Source organism: Juglans regia, chromosome 10 (genome assembly GCF_001411555.2).
Source record: "Juglans regia cultivar Chandler chromosome 10, Walnut 2.0, whole genome shotgun sequence".
In the NCBI taxonomy this organism is placed as follows: Eukaryota; Viridiplantae; Streptophyta; class Magnoliopsida; order Fagales; family Juglandaceae; genus Juglans; species Juglans regia.
This window is the reverse complement of record NC_049910.1, coordinates 35504280-35528967: the sequence shown is the minus strand read 5'-3', so window position 1 is coordinate 35528967 and position 24688 is coordinate 35504280. Positions and strand designations below refer to the sequence as shown.

Sequence of the window (24688 nt, the reverse complement as noted above, 5' to 3'; positions counted from 1 at the left end):
CTGCGTATTGACATATATATCGGGGTTTGACTGAGCCATGGGTTTGAAGGTTGAACCAGATCGATCGGTTGGAATGGATCAAATGGGTACCTTAAACGCCAAGCCACCATATATAATGTCGGGAATGTGGACTAGTTTATATTTTTACTACTACATTCAGCTGGTTCCTGATGATTTGGTTAGCTAGCTAGTCAAAAATATTGAAAACAATATATAGATGTGTGTGTATATATATATATATGGATAAAAGACAAAAATTTCCCCTAAAAATTCTCAAAAAAGTCAATATCCCATCCAATTCAAAACAATATTTCTCTTATAAATACTTGGAGAAAATAATAAGATATTTAAAAAAAATTAAAATGTTTTCTGGAATAAAGTTATTTTTATTATAATTCAATTTTCATTTTTTAAGAGATGAACATTCACAAGCGTATTCTTGACCTGGATATCAAGTTAAACACTATGAATTAAGCCAGGCTGGCATGCATGGCTTTGTTCATTTTTTTTTTTAAGAACCGAGGTTTGTATTTGGCTATGAAAGGGAATGAAGAGGGGACAAACTACAACCCAAAACCTTATTGGGAGTAGTGTTCCCTGTAAAAATCAGATTGACTGAAGTAATAAATCACGTTTCCTACAATGTAGACCTGAAATACTTGTTCAGCTGCTGAGAAATAGACCTGAAATCATGGAAAGTAATGCACCGAGGTAGAAGAAGAAGATAAATAAATGGTTTGGACAAGTAACAAAACTTCTACAAGAGCATGCTTTGGGCTGATCATGCATCTCTTTTATAGCCCAAATTTTGTTAATAGTTGCTATCTTTAGCTGAACTATAATAGTTAGTTTAAAATTACTACTTTAAAGCAAACTGCTGCCTACATCCACAACCTACCCGATTCATGGCCTTAATGCACTTTAAAAGACAGATCACAAGATGAATAACTCTCTCCATCGATTTACAGAACAAGATCATTCAGCTGTCTTGAAGTTAAATTACAAATCATGAACTTGTCAACATCAGATTCCATTCTTCTTCAAGGAGATGCATTGAGTCACCTGAGCACAAACTTACTGGTTAGATCACTTGGAAAGGGCGGCCATCAGCTCCTTCAACTGAGCACAACCACCTTGAGTTTGAATGGAGAACGTATGAATAACCTTGTCATTGTCCATTGAAACATTTGCCTCTTCAGCTACAATCTGTTGTTCCCTAAATGCTTTGATGACTCCAGAAATCGGGTGAGCATCCAATGGGCAGCTTATCCTCACAACTGAATCGTCTTGTCTGTCCTGAAAATCAAACTCTGGTGCTGGGAGCTTTTTATGCTTATTTTTTTCCAGCTCCTTTCAGTTTCCAAAACCTTGATCTTCATCTGGAGATCAGTGATACATGTAATAGCATCAACAAGCAAAGATGCCTTGTCCATCTTAGATATATTTGGGACAACAACTCTTAAAGCATAGAATCTCTGATTAAGCTTCTCGCGCCTCTACCTCTCTGCTTCCACACGATTCAATGGTTCTTCTCTCCCATTGGCAGGCTTTCTCTCTCTCTTTCTGGGTTTCCGCTCATTACGCTGCGATGATGATTCATCCCTAGACATCTCCAAACTAGAAACTATCGTTTGGGGATTAAAAGCCCCAACAGCCATCTGGTTCAACTGTAGAAACTATCGTTTGAGGAAAAACTATCATTATCATCACCTTGACATCCATTAGAAGAATTTCCATAAACATGATTGGTACCTATTGCTTGTACTTTGAAAGTTTTTTGAAATAAAACCAGCTTCATCTTCAACCTTAGGAGAAAAATTAATATTGAGTGAGCGTGATTTTGTACCACCCAGACTAAGTTCATGTCCAAAAATCTTGGGAAATACCTTTGACTGTACAAAATTCGATTCCCCAAATGTAGTTTTAACCATGTCGACAATATTCTGTTCTTCTGGAACTGATTTGATCGAACCAAGCTCCACAACTCCAGATTTCACAGGCACAAACACCACAGTTTGGAACCCAGCCAACCTCACTAGAAATGACCTCTGTTGATAATGATGTAAACAACTAGGCATATCTGAAGCCCAAATTGATTTACCAGATGCATACAACTCTCCGAGTCCACAATTAGATGAATCACACCGAAAAAGTAAAATACATTGAGGTGAGGTAAAACATCTCAACAGCTGACACTCCATCTAGACTTGCTGCAAAATTATCCTCATCCGACCCACCAAATGAAGCTTGAAGCTTCTAGAGCACCAGCTTCTCCACCCCCTCTTTCCTCTCAACTCCCTTCAAACTGCTGTCCCCATATCTATTCAGGTCTCCAGCTCCCCCACGTCTAAGGTCTCGGCAGTATCCATTACCCATATTAAGGCAGAACCACCAGATCTCAAGCTCACAACCTGCCACAAAACTGCGTAATTCCAATTGGACCCTTCAACAATCTGGCACAAGCCCTTTAGGACACTCAAATCCCCAGACATCGGAACTAAATCTGATGACGTGTTTTCAGAAGCAGATGAAACCAAGAACTCGCACGCTTTTGTACCCACCACTGACTCCACCATGGCCCTATCTTCTTCATTCACCCAAAATTTCTCACTCATCTTTGGCCTACCGCAATTATCCTACGAAAACCCTCACCAAGATTCTCAAACTAAAAAGCTTTGGAGAATTCAGGTGCACCCAATTAAACACAAGAAGGCCTCAAAAATACAAATATAGGTAAAACTCCATAAAAACTTAACCGAATGAAACAAATATCAAAATCCAAAGATAGAACTACATCTGTTAACCAGTGATATTGAAACTGCCCTGAAATTCAGCAGATTTTAGAAACTTATCTCTAACCAATTAGCAGGTCTTTCAAACTACCTCACCAAAAAATCAGATCAGTTCCCAGTGAAGCTCATTTCTCACTTTGAATCACAAATACGACACTGAAACCAGAAGATTTTAAAGAATCTAGGCCTACACAATAAGCATAACTTTGAAAAGATCCCAAACCAGAAAACAAATTTTAGGAGTCAAAGCAACTGTTTACAAGAGTCGAGAAGTTTCGGACTTGAAGAAGTAACAGACTTTACCTGAAAATTAAGATTGAGCTTCAAGATCCACAAGTCTCCACTGACTACCACGAACACACCAGACAAGGAGATTGGTTTCAGCCTTAGATGAGTCAGATCTGAAAACTGGTTCTTTCTGAATCTTTCTGCACTGTACTCCACCATGTCTCTTCGGGGTTTTTTTTCTCCTGTTCTCATGAATTATTATACTTATTTAATTTTAGATTTTAATCTATTTTTCAGGGTCTTGGAGGAAATGACGGTATGAGACCATCAGAAGTTGGTCTACGACTCTACAGTTTAACATTTTACAAGGGAGGAAAATGAAACGACAGTCGCTTAGTTACCATTTTCTCGATGGGATACCAGATATGGAAAAAGATAAATGATTGTATAAGTACTAGCAGTGTATTTACGTGCGATGCACGTTTGTCCTGTATTAGGTTATTCTAAAATATAAACATCTAGTGTAAAATAAGAGAATTTAATGATTAGGTCTATGAAGATAATATAATTAATTGTTTAAGTAAATTATAATTGTTTAAAGTCTCTAATAATAGATTTAGACAGACTATATGTTTAAGCAAGTCAGGAAAGTGAATATTATATAATTATTTTTTTGGTTACTGAAAGTAGAGTCTAAAACGACTAAATATTACATAATTGTTTCTTTTGCTACTGAAAGTAAAGTCTGAAACAACTAAATATTACATAATGGATTTAAAGTGGTGTGTTTTCCTCATTCACAGCATTGTTCTCCTCATTCACAGCATTTATGGAGAGAACGTTGAAATTTTTGTGACGTTGTTTTTGGAGTTGATCTAAATCTGCACACAATTGTATGATCCATTTTTTTGTTGAACATAATTTTGCAATATTTTGGATATACGGTAAATGTTCTTGTATGGTGAATAAATATAATGTAAAAGATATTTTTAATAACTTCCTATTTGAATATCTAAAATTAAATGTTTTTAAAATATAAATTGGAATATGAATAAGTTGGTTACCTCTCCTGTATGTTCCATTAGTTCGATTGCTGTGCAACCTAGAGCTTCTTCTGCGATTTTACCGAACATGACAGCTCCTAGTCGTCCATTACCATCGTCGACGTCGATGTAAGCTCAACAGCTATATAAACAAACTATATTTTTTAGTCTGAATGATTAAGCAATAATTTGAATATAATATAAAATTGATTAAAGAAACATTTATGACGTAAAATATGAATATAAGATGTATACCGTGGTTGTGCATTACTCATGTATTTGCAATGATAACATTGAAATTTTTCATTTTGTTCATATCCAGTCCCCTTTTTACACCCAATGCAGGACATGTAGAAGAATATTTGATGGAGATCAACCACACAAATAGTTGCTTTAATCCAAAATTTTACTTTCTGCATTAATTTTGCAACAGATATATATTTTTAGTGGTTGTAAATAATATGTAGCCTTAAGATAAGGTTAGAAATGTACCGTCATTGGCTGTAATGATTTAAGAAAACCAGCAAGATCATCAAGCTTAATTATATCTTTCGTGTCAACATTTGATGCCGACGCTGATGCTGATGCCGTTGTGTGATGTAGATTTTTTTCGACGATTTCTTCAAGCAATGCATGGTTTAGCATCGTCCTAAATATTTTTAGAATAATTTAAAATGAATGAGAGAAATCATGGAGGAAAAGATATAGTAGGTAAAAATTGTACATATATATAATAAAGTAAGAAAGAATTACCATTGACATAATGGAGTTGCAGCAGGGATGACAGGATTTAAAGTAAATACACTTGTTGGTTGAGACGAAAGAGAGAGACCTATATTATAAAAAAAAGATATTTGTTAGTAGATAATAATATTCTATTTTTAATAAATGCTGATATTGTAAGTTGTGTAATATACCATTGTATGAACCAACTTTTATACGTGTTGCGAGTAGAGTTGGCTTAGCTTCAATAATATCAGAGATTGTTCGGCATTCACCATCCACAAATCGACTCCACATAGTCAACCATATGGGCATTAGGCTGTAAAATTTAGGAAAAAGTATTTAAAAGTGTAGCATGATGAAATAATATTGAAAATAAGTTAATTAAAGAATTTATTAATATCACATATATAGTTGAGAAATCTTTTTTACCTCTGGTCGATAACATATATTTCTTGAATTTTTGTTGGCCCATGTATTGAGGTAATTTCTTTAGGAGGTTTCATGTATATTGCGATCGCCAGAATAGCTGTCCAATTATGTTAAAAAAATTTTTTGTGAAAACTGAATAAGAGTATCAAGATGTACGTTAAATATATCGATGTGATATTTACCTATTTCAGTTCCAGTGTCTTTGTAGTCATGCAGAATGGTGAATGAGATAATATCATATTCTGGTGGTTGTAATTCCACTTCGTCATCTGGAATGTTTTCGATGATTGTTCTTGAATTTAAGATCCACTGGTATTCATGCGCTTCAATTCTATGCCTGGGATCTAAAGGCTTAACATAAGCATTACTGATGTAGTAAGACCGGAAGATGTGTAACATGTCATTACGTAGGTCTATATCTTTGCCGAAAATTGTTGCTTGTAGTCGGTTGCCCTGCATAATATTGTATAAATGAATAGTTATTTGTATTCTATTGATTGTAAAATAGTATTTATTAAATATATATAAGATTTAATCTGAGAATATAGTTAGAATGAATCTATGTTGTAAGGGGAAAACATATTTATTTTGGATATATCATGTGAAAGAATATAATATAAATATTAAGTATATTTTTGCAAGAATGATAATGATGTCAATGTGTTACCTCAGGGTCTATCAATGTCAAATTTTGATATTTTGTTGGCGAATGTTGTGCAGTACGTTTGGGAGATTTGTCTGACACAATCATCTTGATGCTCCAATTTCTTGTACTTGGAGTAATGTCTTTGATTGATGTATAGATAGTCCGCATGTTGAAGCCTACTTATGAATGAAGAGAAAAAAAATATTAGTTTAAACAATTGAATTTAAATAAGACAATTTCAATAAAAGAAAAATAGGAAATTCTGAAAATTACATAATGGAAAAACAAATTGTATTCAATTGAGAGGTATATATTGAAATTTGATTACTTACAGAAGTTTATGATGGATATGCTAGTGTTAGTAATTCTTTATAAACAATATTATTTGTTTCAGCTTCTTCACAATCTTGAGTTGATACTGGTCTTATAAGAATTTTTACTGAAGCAGAAGTCTTGGCTCTTGATAGTGCTACATAGAGTTGGCCATGACAAAATACAGGTTGAGGCAAGTATACACCAACAAAATCTAATGTCTGTCCTTGTGCTTTATTTATTGTCATCGCAAAACTTAATCTGATAGGAAATTGTGTTCTTTTGAATGGAAAACCACTATTATCGTCTGCATTTGGCAAGAAAGGAATCCTTGGTATGAAAACTCTTTTTCCGGTGTGGTGACCAACTGCAATTTCAGCATCAATGATATTTCGTTCAAAGTTGCGACAAATAAGACGTGTTCCATTGCATAAACCTTCTGAAGGATTGACATTTCTGAGTAACATGATAGGACAATTTTTTTTTAGTAACAGCTCATGAGGTGGAAGTCCATTTGGTGTCAATGTATTTAAAAAATCCTCCATGATTCCTTGTTCTGATGTATCAATCGTTTCATCGAAGTTATAGTATTGTGTAGCTGTACCAGGAAATCTTTGAATAAGTATTGTATTTATCTCATCGACAGAGTTGTTCTTTGGTGTCAAGATAGCTCGATTTGTCATTTCGGATAAATTTTTCTGAATAGCTGCCAATATCTTGGAAGACTGCATCGATCAGATCATCTAAAGACTCCACATCATTTTTGTAAGGAATGTGCATTTCATTGGAAATTTTGATCTTATTCTCAATTGTGATTGGTGTTGTTCTATTTCCGACCTGAAGTAAATAATTTGAGAAGTTTGGATCGAATCTTGCTCGCATATTTTCACTCAACCTAATCTTAGTTAAAGTGGACCACAAATATGACGATGCTAAACTGGCATTAACTTCTTCTTGTCTTGTGCCTTTACGAATCACAGGTAGGACCTGACGAAAATCTCCACCGAATACGATAATTTTTCCACCAAATGGTAATCTTGAATCAGTTATGTCTTGTAACATTTTATCTAATGCTTGCATACATTCTTTTCTAGACATAGGTGCTTCATCCCATATGATTAGCTTTGCAAGACGTAACAATTTGGCAAGAGCACCTTGTTTGCTTACACAACAAGTACTATTTTTGTCAAGATCTAAAGGAATTTTGAAGCGTGAATGGGCTGTTCGACCTCCAGGTAAAATAGATGCAGCAACACCAGACGATGCAGTTGCAAGAGCAATTAAGTTTCTTGATCTTACTGTAGCGAGAAGTGCTTTATATAAGAATGTTTTCCCTGTTCCGCCCGGACCATCAATGAAAAATGCAGCAGATTCATTTAGAAGGACTTTCTGCAAAATTGATTCATATGCGTGTTGTTGTTCAGAATTAAGACTCATCGAAGCCATAAGATCTTCTTCTGGTATCAGAACTGCAAATTCATCATTTATTTCTCTAGCTTCAGTTTCGTTCTGATCAAAAGAGACATCATGTTCTATTAAATGAAACATGTTTATGTCTTTTCCCATCGATTCAAGTGTAGAAGAGATGCTTCGTAAGACTTTTGTCCTAATATCTGCTGATGTTGCAACACTTGTTTGGAAATCACTTGACATATCTTGTTCAAAATATTCCCAAAGTTCTCTAGGATTTGTTGGATTACAGTATACTAAAATTGTTGCAAATAACCGTCTTAAACTGTGTGGTATTTGGTATAAGGAAGCCTCTTGCATACAATCTTGCAAACTGGTATCTCTTTGTAACAAACCATGTAATGTAGCTGCTTCACGAAAGGTTGGTGCAGTGACATTGCCAACTGTTTTGATGTGGTCAAATGATAAAGGGCCTTTTATATGATTTAACAATATCCGTAAGTAATACCTTTCACCTTCGAATGGACTTGCTGTAACAATGCGGCCTATAACAGTTTTCTTCTTTCTTGGAGTCCATATTTTGTGTTGCTGGTTCCAAACAAAAGCTTCAGGAAATTCTTTGTACAGTAGTTTTCGTGCATTTTCATTAGCTTGATTTGTTGAAAAGAATTCAGTCAACATTGATTTTGCCGTAAAATCAGATCTTAGAACATTGTTAAGGTTGTCATGTGCATGAAAAGCTACCAGATGTTGATCTTCAAGATGTAGATGTAAACTGTAAACTGATGGATGCATTTCATTAAGAATAAAACCGTATATTCTCCACATAGCTTCTGGTGGAGCAATCCATCTGGCTGATTGAAACTGTTGGATTTCATCTATATCTTGAATGTTTTGTCCAGGAATCAAGTTGAAAGCAACACGATCATGACCTTTATAAATGTACTTATAAAGGTATTTGACTGCTTTGATTGTTGAGCAAATTTCTACATTCAAGTGACAATCAAATTTGGCAAGGAGATATGGATTATGTGGAACAACCCAACGGTTATCTAAATCTTTACCTCTGACTTTGACAGTCATTCCATTATCACAACGTTTGTACTGTGGGAAACAATCGATTCCAACGGTTGTGTTAGGTACAAAACTTTTTGGAAAGTGGTTTTTACAACTGTCATTTGCTTTCATACACACATTGTTCGGATTCAGTACTCCACAGGGGCCATGCATCATATGTCTTTTTACTGTCTTGTGCAAATGTAGATTTCTTTCTCTGTCAGGTATTTCTGCTGATACAATTTCATCAATAGATTCTGGAGCATAGATTTTCCAATCTCTTTGTAGTATGATCAAGAAATGTGCATGTGGTAATCCTTTTTTTTGATGTTCAATGACGTATACATATGCTGAAACTTTCCCAAATATCTCCCGTTTGAATAATTCATCTTTCAGTTCTTCTAATTTTGCTCTAAAGATACGTGCAATCAAATCAGGACGATTTTTTGCTTCTTCTTGTGGACCCAATTCATCTAAGATTTCTTTCCAACTTGGGTTGCATGTCATGGTTAAAAAGATGTCCGGTTTTCCAAAGCGTTGGATTAAAGCCATTGCTTCCATATATCTTTTGCGCATATCTCTTGGACCTCCAATAAAAGAAGAAGGCAGAATGATGCTTTTACCAACTTTAGAAGCATTGCTTTGTCCAATTGATAGACTGTCAACTATTCCTTGATATACTTCAGATCGAATCTCTTGTTGCTTATTACGAAAATAATCCAATCTTGACGTCTCAATTTTTACATACATATCAACAACAAACTGCTGCAATAAACGGCCCGAGAATAGTAAAATAGATTTTGTATTTTTCCTAATTTGAAATTTGTAGCAATAGTACTCGCGACATGAGATAACCTGTTATTTTATATTTTTTTTCAGCACTGTAAGATAATAAATTTAATAAATTAGAAATATAACATTGTTATATTAGAACAATTAAAAGTTAAAAGAAAAATAATTATTTTAACCTTCTTGTTCCTTTATAAGCAGTTGTTCTGCTGATACTGATTGTTGAGGGTCGACTGATGCTCTTGTTACTTGTTGTGTTAGTCTATCACCTTTCTTTATTCTTAATATTCCTTGGTGCCAACCAGTATCACCAAAAGGAAATAACAATGGATATTGCAGTGGATCATAACAGCCAAAATAGTATTGGACTATATGACTTCCACCTGCATGATTGAATACCACAATATTTCGTCCTCTCAAATGTTCTGAATCATCATCTTCAATCCAAATGACTGCTACTTGAGAAGCTGATGGAGTGTTAAAAACACGCTGATCCAAACCCACATCTGATCTAATATGAATTTTGTGATTTTCCAAATTGGGCAGATCTCTAAGAGTTCGAAAGAATGTTGAGTATGGATTAACATGAAGAATATCCATAAGTTGAGCAACAGTTGATGAATCCAATCTTCCAATGTCATAAACACGATTGTCCAATTTATGTTCGGTATCATAAAAATATAGTTGTAGATATGAAGGATGTCCATCCAAAGGAACTAAGTCATTAATGTAATGATAAATTTGACCTTGAGCTCGAAATGTGTAAATACCTCTGTTCCTTCTACACAAATCTCTATCAAATTTAACTCCAAATGATGTGAAAGCAAATTTGTTGTTGTATGTGCGAACATACATAAGAAAGTTGGTTGATTCAACTGTGTTAGAAGTAAACAAATGGTAAAGTTGTTCTGGAACATCATTTGTAGTTAAAGAGATTGTTCCATTGGCACAACAAAATCCTTTCGTTTCATGTTGAAATCTTTTTGCTTCACAGAATCTACAGAATGGTACTGATGGTAAGAGAGTTGCCTCAAATGGCACTGTTTGTAATATTTTCCTATGACCAGCTGATTGTTGATGTTGATTTCCTATGGAGGAAAAATGAATCATAAAAATGAGGTAAATTTTTAAAGTTGCTATAGTTTCCAATGGTGGTATCATTGAATGAAGTTGTATATAAGAAAGGAAAAGAAGGAAAAAAAATACGATTTAATTTTATACATCTTTCTTACCCCGAAAGAGAGATTTTGTTGACGTAATTTCAACTGTGTTTATTTCCTGATAGAGTGCTCCAGAACTACCAATATTAGAACTATATTCGAATTGTTCAACGGAGGATATATCACTGGTTCCAGCTTCGGCACGAAAAGTGCGTTGTCTTTTTGTACAATATGGCCTGACTTCTTCATTATTGTGTATGGATTCTATATGATCTCCCAACACATTTGTTTCATCGTGAACGATTGGTTGGGAGAAAAATTGTTCTTCATGTTGAGTAGTATCATTCGTAGAATTCCTTTGTTGCAGATATCTTTCTTTCTTTTTTTGTCGTATATGTTCACTTTCTTCTAAAGAAATAGCTTCATATAAATTGTTTATCTTAGGATGTTTTGTAGTACATTGGGAATCATTTTAAACAAGAATCAAAGTTATAAGAATATTAAAGAACTAATTAATCATATAATGATAAATTTGTACTAATTTATTAATATAAGCTTACCACTTTTCATTTATATGTGGAATGAAATAATTCTTGTTGATAACTGGATAAAAGAGAAACTCATAATGATGCAAATTCAAAAACTTTTTTAATCTAAGTATGTATTCCAACAGAATAAAACCACATATTGAAAAAGATATATTTATAACATCGTCGGTTACCTTGGTAGTCTTGAAAAAAGACTAAAAAAACTCAATCAACTCAGCAAATTTAACGAAGCTGTAAAAAATGGATAATGGAAATTAGAAATAAACCACTAATAGATATAGAAATTTTATAACTGTTATAGCATGAATTGCAGATGGAGAAAGTAGAAATAAAAAACTCACAATTAAATTAAATATTTAAACAAATAAAAGGAAACAACATTATATGATTATATTGATTAATTCAATTAGTTTTATTATATATTATGTAATCAGAATAAATTATGAGGTTTTTAATTTAGATATAAATAGCAAAAGGAAAAAAAATTGCTTAGTAGTAAAATAATAGTAAAAGAGGTATAATTACATAATTATAATTTAAAAATATTTTAACAAACTTTATTATTAATATTCATAAAATTTTTATTTCATTATGTTCTTGAAGCATATTTTAAAATACAAGTTTATGCACAATATTAATTTTATTGAATGTGTACTCTATTTTATCAAATTATTTAATTAAATTTTTCGATTTTTAAAAATTTCAATATTTTACCAATTGATTATGTATAATTATATGGGTAAAACTGTAAATATTGATGTAAGTATTTACATATAGAACTAAATTTGTCGGTAGAATTTCTTGTCTCAAGTTTATATATATAAAAACTTTCATTAATACCACTACTAAACTTTCATTTTTTAAAATCTAATAATTATTTAATCGGAAAGTACATCTCTATTATTTACAAATTTTATTATTAATATTCATAAAATTTTTATTTCATTTTGTTCTTGAAGAAATACAAGTTTGTGCACAATATTATTTTTATTGAATGTGTACTCTATTTTATCAAATTATTTAATTAAATTTTGGATTTTTTAAAATTTCAATATTTTACTAATTGATTATGTATAATTATATGCGTAAAACTGTAAATATTGATGTAAGTATTTACATATAGAACTAAATTTGTCGGTAGGATTTTATGAGCAATTTTATAGCAATTTTTAAATTTTTTTTTTGAAATTGAATAAATTTATAAAATTAAATTTATTTTTAATTAAATTATATAATTATATTGATTGATTGAATTAATTTAATTTCATATTTTGCAATAAGAATAAATTCTGAAGTTTTTAATTCAAATATAAATAGTAAAAGGAAAACAAATTGTTTAGTAGTAAAATAATAGCAGAAGAGGTATGATTAGGAAATTATAATTTGAAAATATTTCAATTTTATAATAATTTTTATTCAACTGTTATGTTTCATTTTTTAAAATCTAATAATTATTTAATCGGAAAGTACATCTCTATTATTTACAAATTTTATTATTAATATTCATAAAATTTTTATTTCATTTTGTTCTTGAAGCATATTTTAAAATACAAGTTTATGCACAATATTAATTTTATTGAATGTATACTCTATTTTATCAAATTATTTAATTAAATTTTCGATTTTTAAAAATTTTAATATTTTACTAATTGATTATGTATAATTATATGGGTAAAACTGTAAATATTGATGTAAGTATTTACATATAGAACTAAATTTGTCGGTAGAATTTTATGAGCAATTTTATAACAATTTTTAAATTTTTTTTTTCTATAAACATGCATATATAACTAATAAGATATAACATTTAAATATGTTGGAATAACATTTAATTTGAAATTATAATTTAATACAGCTCAAAGTACAAGCAGAATAAATATTGAATAAATGATATTAAATAATTAATTTAAAAGATTCTAAAATCAGAGAAGCAAAATAAATTATTTCAGTTATTAGTTCACAGTATGAAACTAAAAAGTTAAAAGATCCATACTTTTGATATTTTTATAAGCAGCTAGTTGTTCGGATATTTTGTTTCCACTTTCAACTTCACGGAGCTTAACCTATATAAAAAATTCAACAATATAAAATTCTAGTAAGAACAAAAGTAGAGTTGTAAACAAAAAAAAAAAAAATTTACTATTATTTAATATTTTCAGATGGAAAATTGTAGAATAATACAACATATAAATAGTTAATAGTTGATTTTATTGGGAAAACATTTTATTTCTAAACTTTCTCTCTCTCCTACGCGATTCCGGAGCTCGGCTCCTCTCCTCCAGCGCAGCCCGTTGCGGCCGAGCGCCGGCCATCATCACCGCCAACACCGGCGTGTTCCCCTCACGCCGATGAGCATCCCTGGCACCGCCAATGTTCCCCACGCGCAGCCATGGATCTCCTCCGTGGAAAGAGAACGGAAATGGGTTTCTCCCATTTATGTGATTTTCCGCCGCCGTACGCGGCCACCGAAGGGCACGACCACCACCGAGGGGTCCCCCTCAAGGTGGCGATCATCCCACCCACCTTCGAAGGCCGCCACGCGCAGCCCTCCGTCTCCCCCACGGAAACCGAACGAAAATGGGTTTCACCCATTTGTTTCATGTCGCGCCGCCGTACGTCGCCACCGAAGCTCACGGCCACCACCGAGGAGTCCCCCTCAAGGCGGCGACCATCGCACCCACCTTCGGAGTCCCCCACGCGCAGCCCTCCGTCTCCCTCCGTCTCCCCCACTCAAACGCACACGGAGAAACAGAAACATATATGCGAGAACCAGAAAAGAGAAAAACAAAGTTAGAGGTGAAATTAGAAGTGAACGGCGTACCAACGGCGAGAAGAAATCTCAAGAGCACGGGAAATTTTTTTCTTCCTCGAGTTGAGTTTGAGAATTGTTCTGTAAATGTGAATTGTGTGTAGATCAGATATTTCATCTCTTATATGTAAAGATCAGATATTTTACATGATTAGATATTTTTAGTGTGTAAATGATGCTAACCGAACGAAGAGGAAGACTGAAATTCGAACTGAATTTTAGAAGGTAACGAGAAAAACCCACGGGAAAAAGAAAACGGTGCCACTGTTCACCACTGTTCATCTTTATACATGCTTTTAAGTATTAGGAAGATACGCTTCAAGTTCTTATAAAAAAAGTAATTCTATTTAAAAAAAGTGTAAAAAAAAAAACTATTTTTTATTAATGGCATTCATTTTTTTACAAATGACGATCTATATATATTATTGCATCCCAACAGTAAACAAGCAGCTGATTAATGTTATACTGGACAATTAATTTGATCTATAATTCAACACATTAATATTCGATCTATTTTGTTGTGGAATATTTGGTTCTGATTGGCCTGAAGCTGGAAAAAATAACAAATTAAGACTCATGATGTTCCAATAAAGTAATTTTCCGGGAGGAATTTTGGCTTGTGAATATATATATATATATTGATATATTTATATATTTATATATATCTTTTTATATATATAAAGTGACTATCTAATAGAAATTCTTGTTTTAACGATTTTTATTATTATTTTTTTTGTTAAAGTTAATACCTTTTGGCCTACTAAAAATGCCTGCTGCCAATCAATTTTGTTTTAATATCCGGCCCCATGCATTAATTGAGGTTTTAGATATCAGTACGTAGTCATCTAAATATTATTTTTAATTTATTATTATTATTATTATTATATGCCCAACAAGCCCTTAAGATCACTTTTTAATATTGATTTGTATAAACATTAACAATCCTATATACTTAATTAATAATGCTCAAATTATGTAGAAAAAAATAATAAAATAACTATATATCATGTATATATTGTCAATATTTATATATTGTACGTACATTATTTGATTTGTTTATGACTGATGATCTTATATATGTATATATTATATACTTAATTACTAATGCCCAAATTATGAAGAAAAGAAATAATAATAAAAGAACTATATATCATGTATATATTATCAATATTTATACTGTACAATATTTGATTTGTTTATTATTTTACTAAAATTTAGATTTTTTTTAATCTTTATTTTTTTTAATCTATTTTCAACCTTGTATTTCCTTTTCCTAAACAAATAAGTGGCTATCTAACAGAAAACCTTGTCTTAACGATTTTTTATTATTTTTCTGTTAAAGTTAACACCGTTCATCTATACGTATATTATCAAAGTGCAGTAATTAATTATATAGATTAAGAAAAGTGGGTTGCGGAGATAATCATTATAATTAGGACTGGGAATCCGAGTTTAGTTTTTGTGCCTCAAAAAGATCAAATTGCAACTCATCACGCGTATGTACATGTATGTATGTATATGATCATGATGAATTTCGTATCCAATTAAGTTCTATCTATCTATCCTAGAAGAAACGTACGTACGTCCGCAAGAACTATCTGATGTATCTGTCAGTGATTGTAATTAAAGCTCCAATTGGACTTCTTTAAAACTATCTGATGTACATGTCAGAATTATTTCCTACAAGTTGGCAGAATATGCCCTTCCAAACTTAAAATTACCTGTGAGTGATTGTAATTAAAGCCCTAATTTGACTTTTTTAAAGTATCAAAACGTGTAATTATTTATAAATTATATAAACATTATATTGTTATTTAATTAACCGAAAATATTATATTTTTATTAATAAAAAATTATTTCTTAACAAAAAAAATTTAAATATAAACTAAGTAAACGTGCATTGCACGTTGCTTTCATCTAGTATATATAAATATATACTAGAGAATGGCCCGGCCTGAGTGTGTTAGCCCTGGAGTGCACCTGACATGATAATTTAAATAAAAAAATGAAAAATCAGTAGTTTATTTGTCTAGAAAAAGAAAATACAAGATTAAAGAAAGACAAAAAATCAAAATTAAAAAAAAAAATCTAAACTTCAGCAAAGTATGAGCATTGGTTTGCATCCATATTAGATTATCTACTTACTCTCTATATAATAATAAAATATTATTAATTTTTTATTTAAAAAGAATTTGAAACAAAAAGAAAGGAAAATGAGTATACTATCAGAATAAAAAGGATATGAAAAAGAGACATCAATTTATGTGCGCTGTGGGGTTATTAAGGGCTTTTTACTAAAACATGATCATTCATTAAATTCTATAAGGGAGCTACACATCAAATCGTCAAGGGTTTTAAGGACTTTTATTAAAACATGATCATTCATTAAATTCTATAAGGAAGCTACCCCATCAAATGATCAATGGTTTTAAGGACTTTTTAGTAAAATAGGACTTGACAAAAAAATAACAAAAATTACTCTTCACAGTTAGATAGTCACTTATTATAATAAAAAAGTAGACATACTTTCTTTAAAACACTATTAAAAAAGATTTTGACAAACGTGTTTTTAGTAGGTTTTATATATGAAAGTGGATGAGAAAAATGAGATAAAAGGCGTTTGCACATAAAATTCTTGAGATATATTTTGCATATAGTCCATGGATTTGCAAAAGTAGATAATTAGCAAATTTAAAACACTTATTGTGATAAAGTTTTTGTGAGTTTTTTTTAATAGATCTTGGGTGAAAATCGTTTTAATTTTTGTTTTTGTTTTTCATTAATGTCTCTACACAACTAATTAAATCAAAAGTTTTTTTTTTTTTTTAAGTATTTTTTTTTAGATTCACGAGATGCTTAGACTTTAGATTGAAATTAGAATTTCTTTAAAAAAATATTTAAAAACAAAGGCAAAACAAAAACATATATATATATATATATATATATATATATTTATGGTGGCCACTTTCACGATCGACTTGATACACATGACATATATGACACACACAAATATTTAAGAAAAGAAATCGGGTATTTTACAGCGATTTTAAGATTGCTGCAAATAAAATCGTCGCAAATAATTCTTATTTGAGGCAAATTTTGTTTCGCCACTGAAATCCAACACAATGTATTCAAAATTATGATGTTGAATTTACTGTTCACTTATTTGCGACGACTTTTAGACTTTTTGCGGCAATTATGTTGTTGCAATTAAAAGTTATGACTGTAGCACAATTTTATGTGCAACGATTACATAGAGTCAAGTACTTATCCACACTACAAATCATGATAAATGCAATAAAATGTTTGCCAAAGCTCTTAATGAGTCACAAAGAACTCTAAGCTTCCAAAAATAGGTGTTAAACAAATCAGTCTCTGCACCCTCACACCTAGCTAGAAGTTTAAAAAACAGATTGTGAGACAGCTAGCCATAAGGCTTGGATGTCTTGTTTTCCTGTCAAAGCTTGAGAGTTTTATTGGATGTAATTTACAAGACTAAGGCTACTTATGCGAGTACAATTTGCCCAAATTGGTCAAGTACAGAAGATGGGAAAAGGTAACTACTAATTTCTAATCAGTAACAAGAACTGAATAATAACTCTGGAAATCAAGGCCCAACATGAGTATAAAGACACCATAATTCAGACAAACTCTACCCAATAAGTAAAGGGCTAGATGGGCGGATGGCTCTCATAAGATTTTGTGAGTTTTAAAGAACCATCCTTGACCCACCTAGCGTAACTATTCCATGATTGTATATTCTTCATGATCTGCCTTTATCACGAAAAGCCCCTGCACTAAAGTAAAGTTCTCTCTAAAAAATCCTCATATTTCAATCATGCCGCTTTCTTTTATTTTTCCTACTGTTTTTGTTCTTTTGTTTTTAGTTTTCAGTTTACACGCATTGAGTCTTAACCCTCAATTTGATTCGGGGAGCACAATATCATCCTACCCGATTGTTTATAAGAAGTCCCAAAACCCTCATATAAGATTGAAATCCACAAATCCCAAAACCCTGATATAAGAAATCCCTTGCAAACAATAATCAAGACATGCTGTCGAATAGCAACAAAAACACAACTTTAACAAATTAAAAACAACAAAGAAGTGACGAAAAAAAAGAGAGAAAACTAAGAAATGCACTGTCAGAAGAACAAAGAACAAAAATCATCTTCAAAACTGTAGATCAGGGCCTAGGTCGCAAGTGGAATAAAGATGACCTCCATCCATAGTTCTTTTAGAAATGGAAAAAAGATAGAGGCTGAAATGGAGAAAGAGAGAGGGTGAGAGACAATACCTCCAAATTGTAGAGAAATCCGAGGGAGAGAAAGGTGATGCCAGATTCGGGGAAACAAAAATACCAGCGTGGGGGCTGGGGGAGAAGGAGGGGGTGGCCGTTGAGGTGAGGTTGCTGTGGCGTGGTGGGGTCGTTGGCAACGGGTTGTCCGCGGCGGCTTGGGTTGAGGGAGAAGAGAGATTGAGGAGACAAAGTGGGGAGGTCGGTGGAGGGAAAAGAAGAAAGGGATCAAACGTGGAGATTTTAATTTTATTAGCTTTTGCAGCGATATAAACTTGCCGTAAGATCTACATACTTCACCGTAAAAACCAAACTGCACATTTTCGACGGCTTTAAACATTGTTGGAACTGCTTATTTCCGGCGACTAAATATTTGCCAGAAATAGTCTTCTACAATTTTCCAAAAACTTTATAAATTGTTCTTTTCCAAAAACTTTATAAATTGTTCCATGCCACATGTTTTCCAGATTGATTCAGCCTTTTTTATATAGTTAAATTGGGATGATCTTGATTCGAAGTCTGTTACAGTAGACATGTTTCTGTTTCCAAGCACTTGTCCTGAAGGACACTGGCCGTGCCATATTGTTTAATTGTGAATAAGTCAATTTAATTATTCTCAATTGTATGTCTTGCCTTGCCTATAGACCGTTCTAATGGAACTAAAACTTTAAGGGACTTTGTTCTAGATTTTTCTACTGCTTAGTTTTTACAGTGAGAAAATATATCCATGAGAGTTGTGTGGCTTGAAAAATGTAACTGTGTGGTAATGTGTAATTACATATTCTGGCTGTGTTAAATTCATGGATCTTAAAATTGATGTAAAATACTTGGTGCCGAGAAGATTTATCCAAGTTGATATTCATCTTGGTTTATTCAAGATCCAAGCTTTAAATCCATTATATGAAACATGAAGTATCATATATGATATGGTTGTTACAAACATGCACCCTATTATCATGGTTGTTTTACTTTCTTTGACTGCTTTAACTGAATTGAAAATTTTACATAGGACTATCCATTTTCCCCTTCAATAGACAAATTGAAGAAGATTGGTGCTTGGAAAGTACTTGTATTATGGAATAATGGTTTAATCAATTAAATAGCTCGATAGCAGTTGATATATATGTGGTTACCTATTGTTTTGGTTCTAACCTTTAAGTCCAAAAATCCTAAAACTGGTAGTATACATTTCTAACATCATGTTTCTCATGTACCTCTCACATTTCCATTTTTAATAGAAATTTATTGGTTTCTCATGTACCTCTCACAAACTAATATTTGTTTGTATTGCAAGAAAGTGTTGATTTTATGACTCTTTTTTTAAAGACCATTAACTGGTCTATGATAATGTCATTGTTCAATGTGAGTATGAAATATGCTTCCCTGCTTTACAGTTTCAATGTTGTAACATTTCAGAGTATTTGGATTGGAATTCCTTGACCTTTTGTTAAAACTAAATATCTTTGTTCTATTATTTATGGAACTCTCTGATTATTATCCTTTTCTTCAATGCATACGATAAATGATTTAGTAATATAAGACTATTTGTATCCTTTTGTGACTCTCTATGGTTTTGTTATTTGTTAAGTGGGGTGGAATATTTTTCTAAGAAATAAAACTTCTTTCTTGCATTTAATGCTAATGTTCTATTTAGAACATGTATCATAGGGCAGTTGTGATCACTTTGATATGCAACACTAACTGCATACACATGAGCTTCATACTCATTGGAATCACACTATATATAGCGATTACTTAAGGAAAAAAATTGCTTTGAAAATTGGTTGTGAGGACTTTTTGTTTCAACTTTAATAACTCCTACCTTAAAACTTATAATAAATAGGTAGTGAGCTTTTATCATTTTCTAGCAAAATCTCCATTTCATTGATATGCGTGTATATATATATATATATCTCTGTGTGTGTATGTAGTATTAAAACAACAGTCAATGTGAGCGATTGCTGCACTATTTAGGTGAATTAATTATATCTTACAGTTATATATACATATATTATATATAAGTGTAATATATATAATGTAGCAACCCCTCACATATATTATCATATATATAATATATGTGAGGGTTACTACACTATTTAGGTGAACTATACCCAAGCTATACTTGGGTATAGTTCATCTCTGTATTTGTGCATTTTTTTTCTTTTTTGAAAAACCATTTCCGGCAAGTAAAAGTCATTGGAAATACTTTTTTTTATCCATGTAACTTAATTGCGGCGAATTTTACTCGCCAAAAATAATATGTTTTAGCGAAAATAACCTCTAGGATTACATAATAGCGACGATAATTTATAATCGCTAGCAAAAATAAAGAGTCATTTTTGGCGATTTCTTAAGCTTTTACGACGATATATCACCACAATTGACTTTTTTCCTCGATTAAATGACAAATAGAAATGTCTTTTTCGTCGATTTTGGTTGCAATTGCGACGGAAAAATAATCGCCGAAAATAATAGATTTTTGCGACAATTTTTGCTTGTCACTGTGGGTAATTAGAAGTGGCATTTTTATTTCATTGAACATGTAGCAATTATAAAATCATCGGAATTGATTAAATGCAACAATTAAGTGAGGTATGTGCGACAATTTTGAGCGCTGGAAAAATCATTTTTTCTTGTAGTGATATATATAAATATATGGTGATATATATATCTATATATATATTAGCACAATAGCCACTTATTTCCCTAATTCACAGAATATTCTAGAATAGGGTTTACTTTCTGTTATTTTTGATTCCCTTGTAACTAATTTGATTCCTTTGTAAGGTGTATAAATATACACTATCATTGCATAGTAATACAAGCTGAATATTCAGGAAAGATGTACTTCTAATATGGTATTAGAGCTAGGCTAACCTATGACCGATGATGGACTCCTGCGACCTATCCATGATGATGGTACCAGAAATACTGGCCCACACGTGAGGGGGCGTGTTGAGAAGTCCTACACGACTTAGGAATAAACTCATCCTGGTCTTTATAAGGAGTTACACCACTCTTTCTATTAAACATTTTATGGGGAGAAATGAGTGTTTCTATATGGTATCGATATTATGTTTCAAACAATGGCTATCGATATTAAATTTCTTTTATAGATCATTTTACTCGTTACACATGGTTCTTCCCTTTAAAGTTAAAATCAGATGTTCAACACATTTTCACTACTTTTCTTCCATTTATTGAGCGTCTTTTCAATGCAAAATTACTTACTCTCCAAACTGATGGTTGAGTCGAGTTCAAGCCCATAACCTATACTAAATTGCATTAATCATCGCTTCTCATGTCCATATGCCCATTAACAAAATGGGCCAGTAGAGCGTAAGCTTCGACATATTGTTGAAATTGGGCTTGCTCTACTAGCCCATTTTCTCTTCCTCTCTCATTTTGGGTTGAAGCTTTTGAAATATCTGTTTATCTAATTAATTTACTCCCCTAAAAAATTCTCAATAACAAATCACCTCATTCTAAAGTTTATAACAGAGATCTAGACTACTCTTTTTTAAAGTCTTTGGGTTCAATGTTGGCCCAACCTTCGTTCCTATAATAAACACAAATTAAATTTTAGATCCATTTCTTGTGTATTTTTGGGTTACAACCCAACTCATAAGGGGTATAGATGTCTTGAGCCCATTTCCAAATGGGTCAACATATCTAGGGACGTCCTTTTTGGTGAAACATTTTTTCCCTATTCCACTGTCAAGCCCACCAACACTCTCACTGACCAGGCCCAAGGCCAGGCCCCCACTCACGTCTCTCTTCCTCTATTCAGCTCATCTATTCTTGGCCTTGGCCCAGGCCTAGGCCCACGATCTGCTTTGACCTCTCCCCTATACAACACCAAGCCCCATTTCGTCTTCAAAAAACCCTAATTCCCCCTCAATTTCTGCCTCTGCCTCTACCGAAAACCCTAACTCTGCCTCTACCGAAAACCCTATACAACACCAAGCCCCATTTCGTCTTCAGAAAACCCTACTTCTCCTACCGAAAACCCTAACTCTGCCTCTACCGAAAACCCTATACAACACCAAGCCCCATTTCGTCTTCAGAAAACCCTACTTCTCCAGCCGTCACCACGACTCCACCTTTATCTCCTCCCTCTCAACCCAACCTTGATACCAACAGATCTCTTTCCATGTCTCTGATCCCTCCTCGATCACCTATCATCACTCGGAGTCACACCAACTCTTTGCAACCTCGATAGAGTACCGATGGCACGGTCCCTTACCCGCAACTCTATTGTCTCAACACCACAGTGAAGGTTCTAGATGAACCCTCCAGCTTCTCTATTGCGTCTAAATTCCTTACCTGGTATGATGCTATGTCTCATGAATTCAATGCTTTAATCCATACGAATACATGGACTTTGGTATCGCCTCATCCCTCTTATAATGTTGTTGGCTGTCGTTGGGTATATAAAACGAAGTTGAACTCTGATGGGTCCTTTGCTAGAAGAAAAGCCCGTTTAGTACCCAAGGGCTACCACCAACAGTCTGGTTTAGACTATGGTGAAACATTTAGTACGGTCGTTAAATCGACTACTATTTGTCTGATTTTGTCTATTGCTGTTACAAAGGGCTGGCCGTTGTGCTAAATTGACATTCAAAATGTATTTTTACATGGCTCTTTGACTGACATAGTTTTTATGTAGCAGCCATAAGGCTTTATAGATCCGAAGTAACCACAATACGTGTGCAAACTCAATAAGGCCATCTATGGTCTTAAGCAGGCTCCCCGAGCCTAGTTTGCACAATTAAGCACATGGTTTATTGGGTATGGCTTCTCTGCCTCTTGAATAGATCCTTCTCTGTTCAATTTGAATAATGGTGACTTACATATTTTTCTGTTGATCTACGTTGATGATATGGTTATTACATCATCCAAACCTGAAGCCATTACTTCTCTTATATCTGCACTTGCCAATGCTTTTCTTGTCAAAGATCTTGGTAGATTGTCTTACTTTCTTGGGCTTGAAATTGATTACTCTATCTCGGGTATTATCTTATCCCAAAGGAAATACACTAATGATTTGTTGGTTCGAAGCAATATGCTTCATGCCAAACCTATGTCATCTCCTATGGCAGCTTCTCTTAAGTTGTCACAATTTGATGCACCTGAATTCAGTGATCTTACCTTATTCATAAGTATTGTAGGTGGATTACAATACTTCTCTATGACTAGACCTGACCTAGCATTTGCTGTGAACAAAGTATGTTAGTATATGCACTGTCCTAAGGAACCTCACTGGTCTGCTGTTAAAACGATCCTTCGGTACCTCAAGTCCACACTCAACCATGGACTGTTTTTTAATCATCATCCAAGTTCACTCTTCAAGCCTAAACAGATGTTGATTAGGCAGGCAGTCTAGAGGACAGACGATCGACTAGTAGGTTTTGTGTATTCCTTGGTCAGCACCTCATTTCTTGGAGTTCTAAGAAACAAAAGACGGTTGCACGATCCCGCACTGAAGCTGAGTACAAGTCCCTTGCCTCTACAGCTGCTGAGTTGATTAGGCTCCAGGCTATGCTTTGAGAACTTGGCATATTTCTATCACAACCATCGAATCTGTGGTGTGACAACATTGGGGCAACATACCTTTATGCCAATCGAGTGTATCACTCTCGGACCAAATACATGGATATCACTACCATTTTGTACATGAAAGAGTTGCTGCAAATACACTCAAAGTTTTATTTTGTTCCTCAAGTATCCCTGATTATTCACTTTAATGCTAAACAAAAGCTATTAGCACGGATTAGTAACCAATATAAAATATTAAGAGCATTAATGCAATAATTTGGTTACGAAGGGAAACCCTTTGAAAAATTTCTCAAAGATAAAATGGGCAACTAAACCCAAGAAAGTCAATTTTATCGATTGAGAGTATTATTACAAGTAAAACGATTACAAAACCTTTGTAACTAGACACGTTTACCCAAGACACGCGACTCGCTTGTCTTCTACCGTAATAGGTAGTCAGAACCTCTGACATTCTCCAATATTTGCCTTTTCTACTGGAACCTCCAGTGGTTGAACTTGAACACGGAAACTCCCTCTTGGAGTATGCTCTCGCTCAATCCCACGAATTGAGCTTTTTAAAAAATAATTTTCTCAAGAATTTTCTCTTGCACGATCTCTTGAAGTTATACCCAAATCTTCAAGCTCTCAATACTAGTGAATATGTGTTGTTCAAGTGTTATATAAAACCCTCAGCCGACTCCTCTATAAATAGGCAATGTTGTGATTGATTTGGAGAATGACTCTGTTGACAAGTTTATCCAGAATCTCAGTCAGATATGTTGCTAACTATTTGCGACCATCTCGGACTGGATCACTTCTTCTGGATTGCATTGAGTTCAGATCAGCTTTAGTTTCTTTAATAAAGCTTGCATCTTTATCTCTTCAACTAACTCTTAGACTCGAAA

General features: G+C 33.1%; 2 protein-coding genes and 1 pseudogene across 2 annotated transcripts; 1 reads left to right on the top strand and 2 right to left on the bottom strand.

Annotated features, from left to right (window-relative positions):
- Positions 1–712: 712 nt before the first annotated feature.
- Positions 713–3252, bottom strand: LOC108994505 (annotated as a pseudogene).
- Positions 3253–6812: 3560 nt separating this feature from the next.
- LOC108994455 lies at positions 6813–9392 on the bottom strand. Its single transcript, XM_035695259.1, has one exon. The coding sequence runs from the start codon at positions 9390–9392 to the stop codon at positions 6813–6815; it is 2580 nt and encodes an 859-aa protein (XP_035551152.1).
- A 13735-nt stretch (positions 9393–23127) lies between these two features.
- Positions 23128–23795, top strand: LOC109015256 (uncharacterized mitochondrial protein AtMg00810-like). The gene is made up of 2 exons (XM_035695258.1): positions 23128–23472; positions 23676–23795. The coding sequence occupies exons 1-2, from the start codon at positions 23128–23130 to the stop codon at positions 23793–23795; spliced, it is 465 nt and encodes a 154-aa protein (XP_035551151.1).
- Positions 23796–24688: the final 893 nt, after the last annotated feature.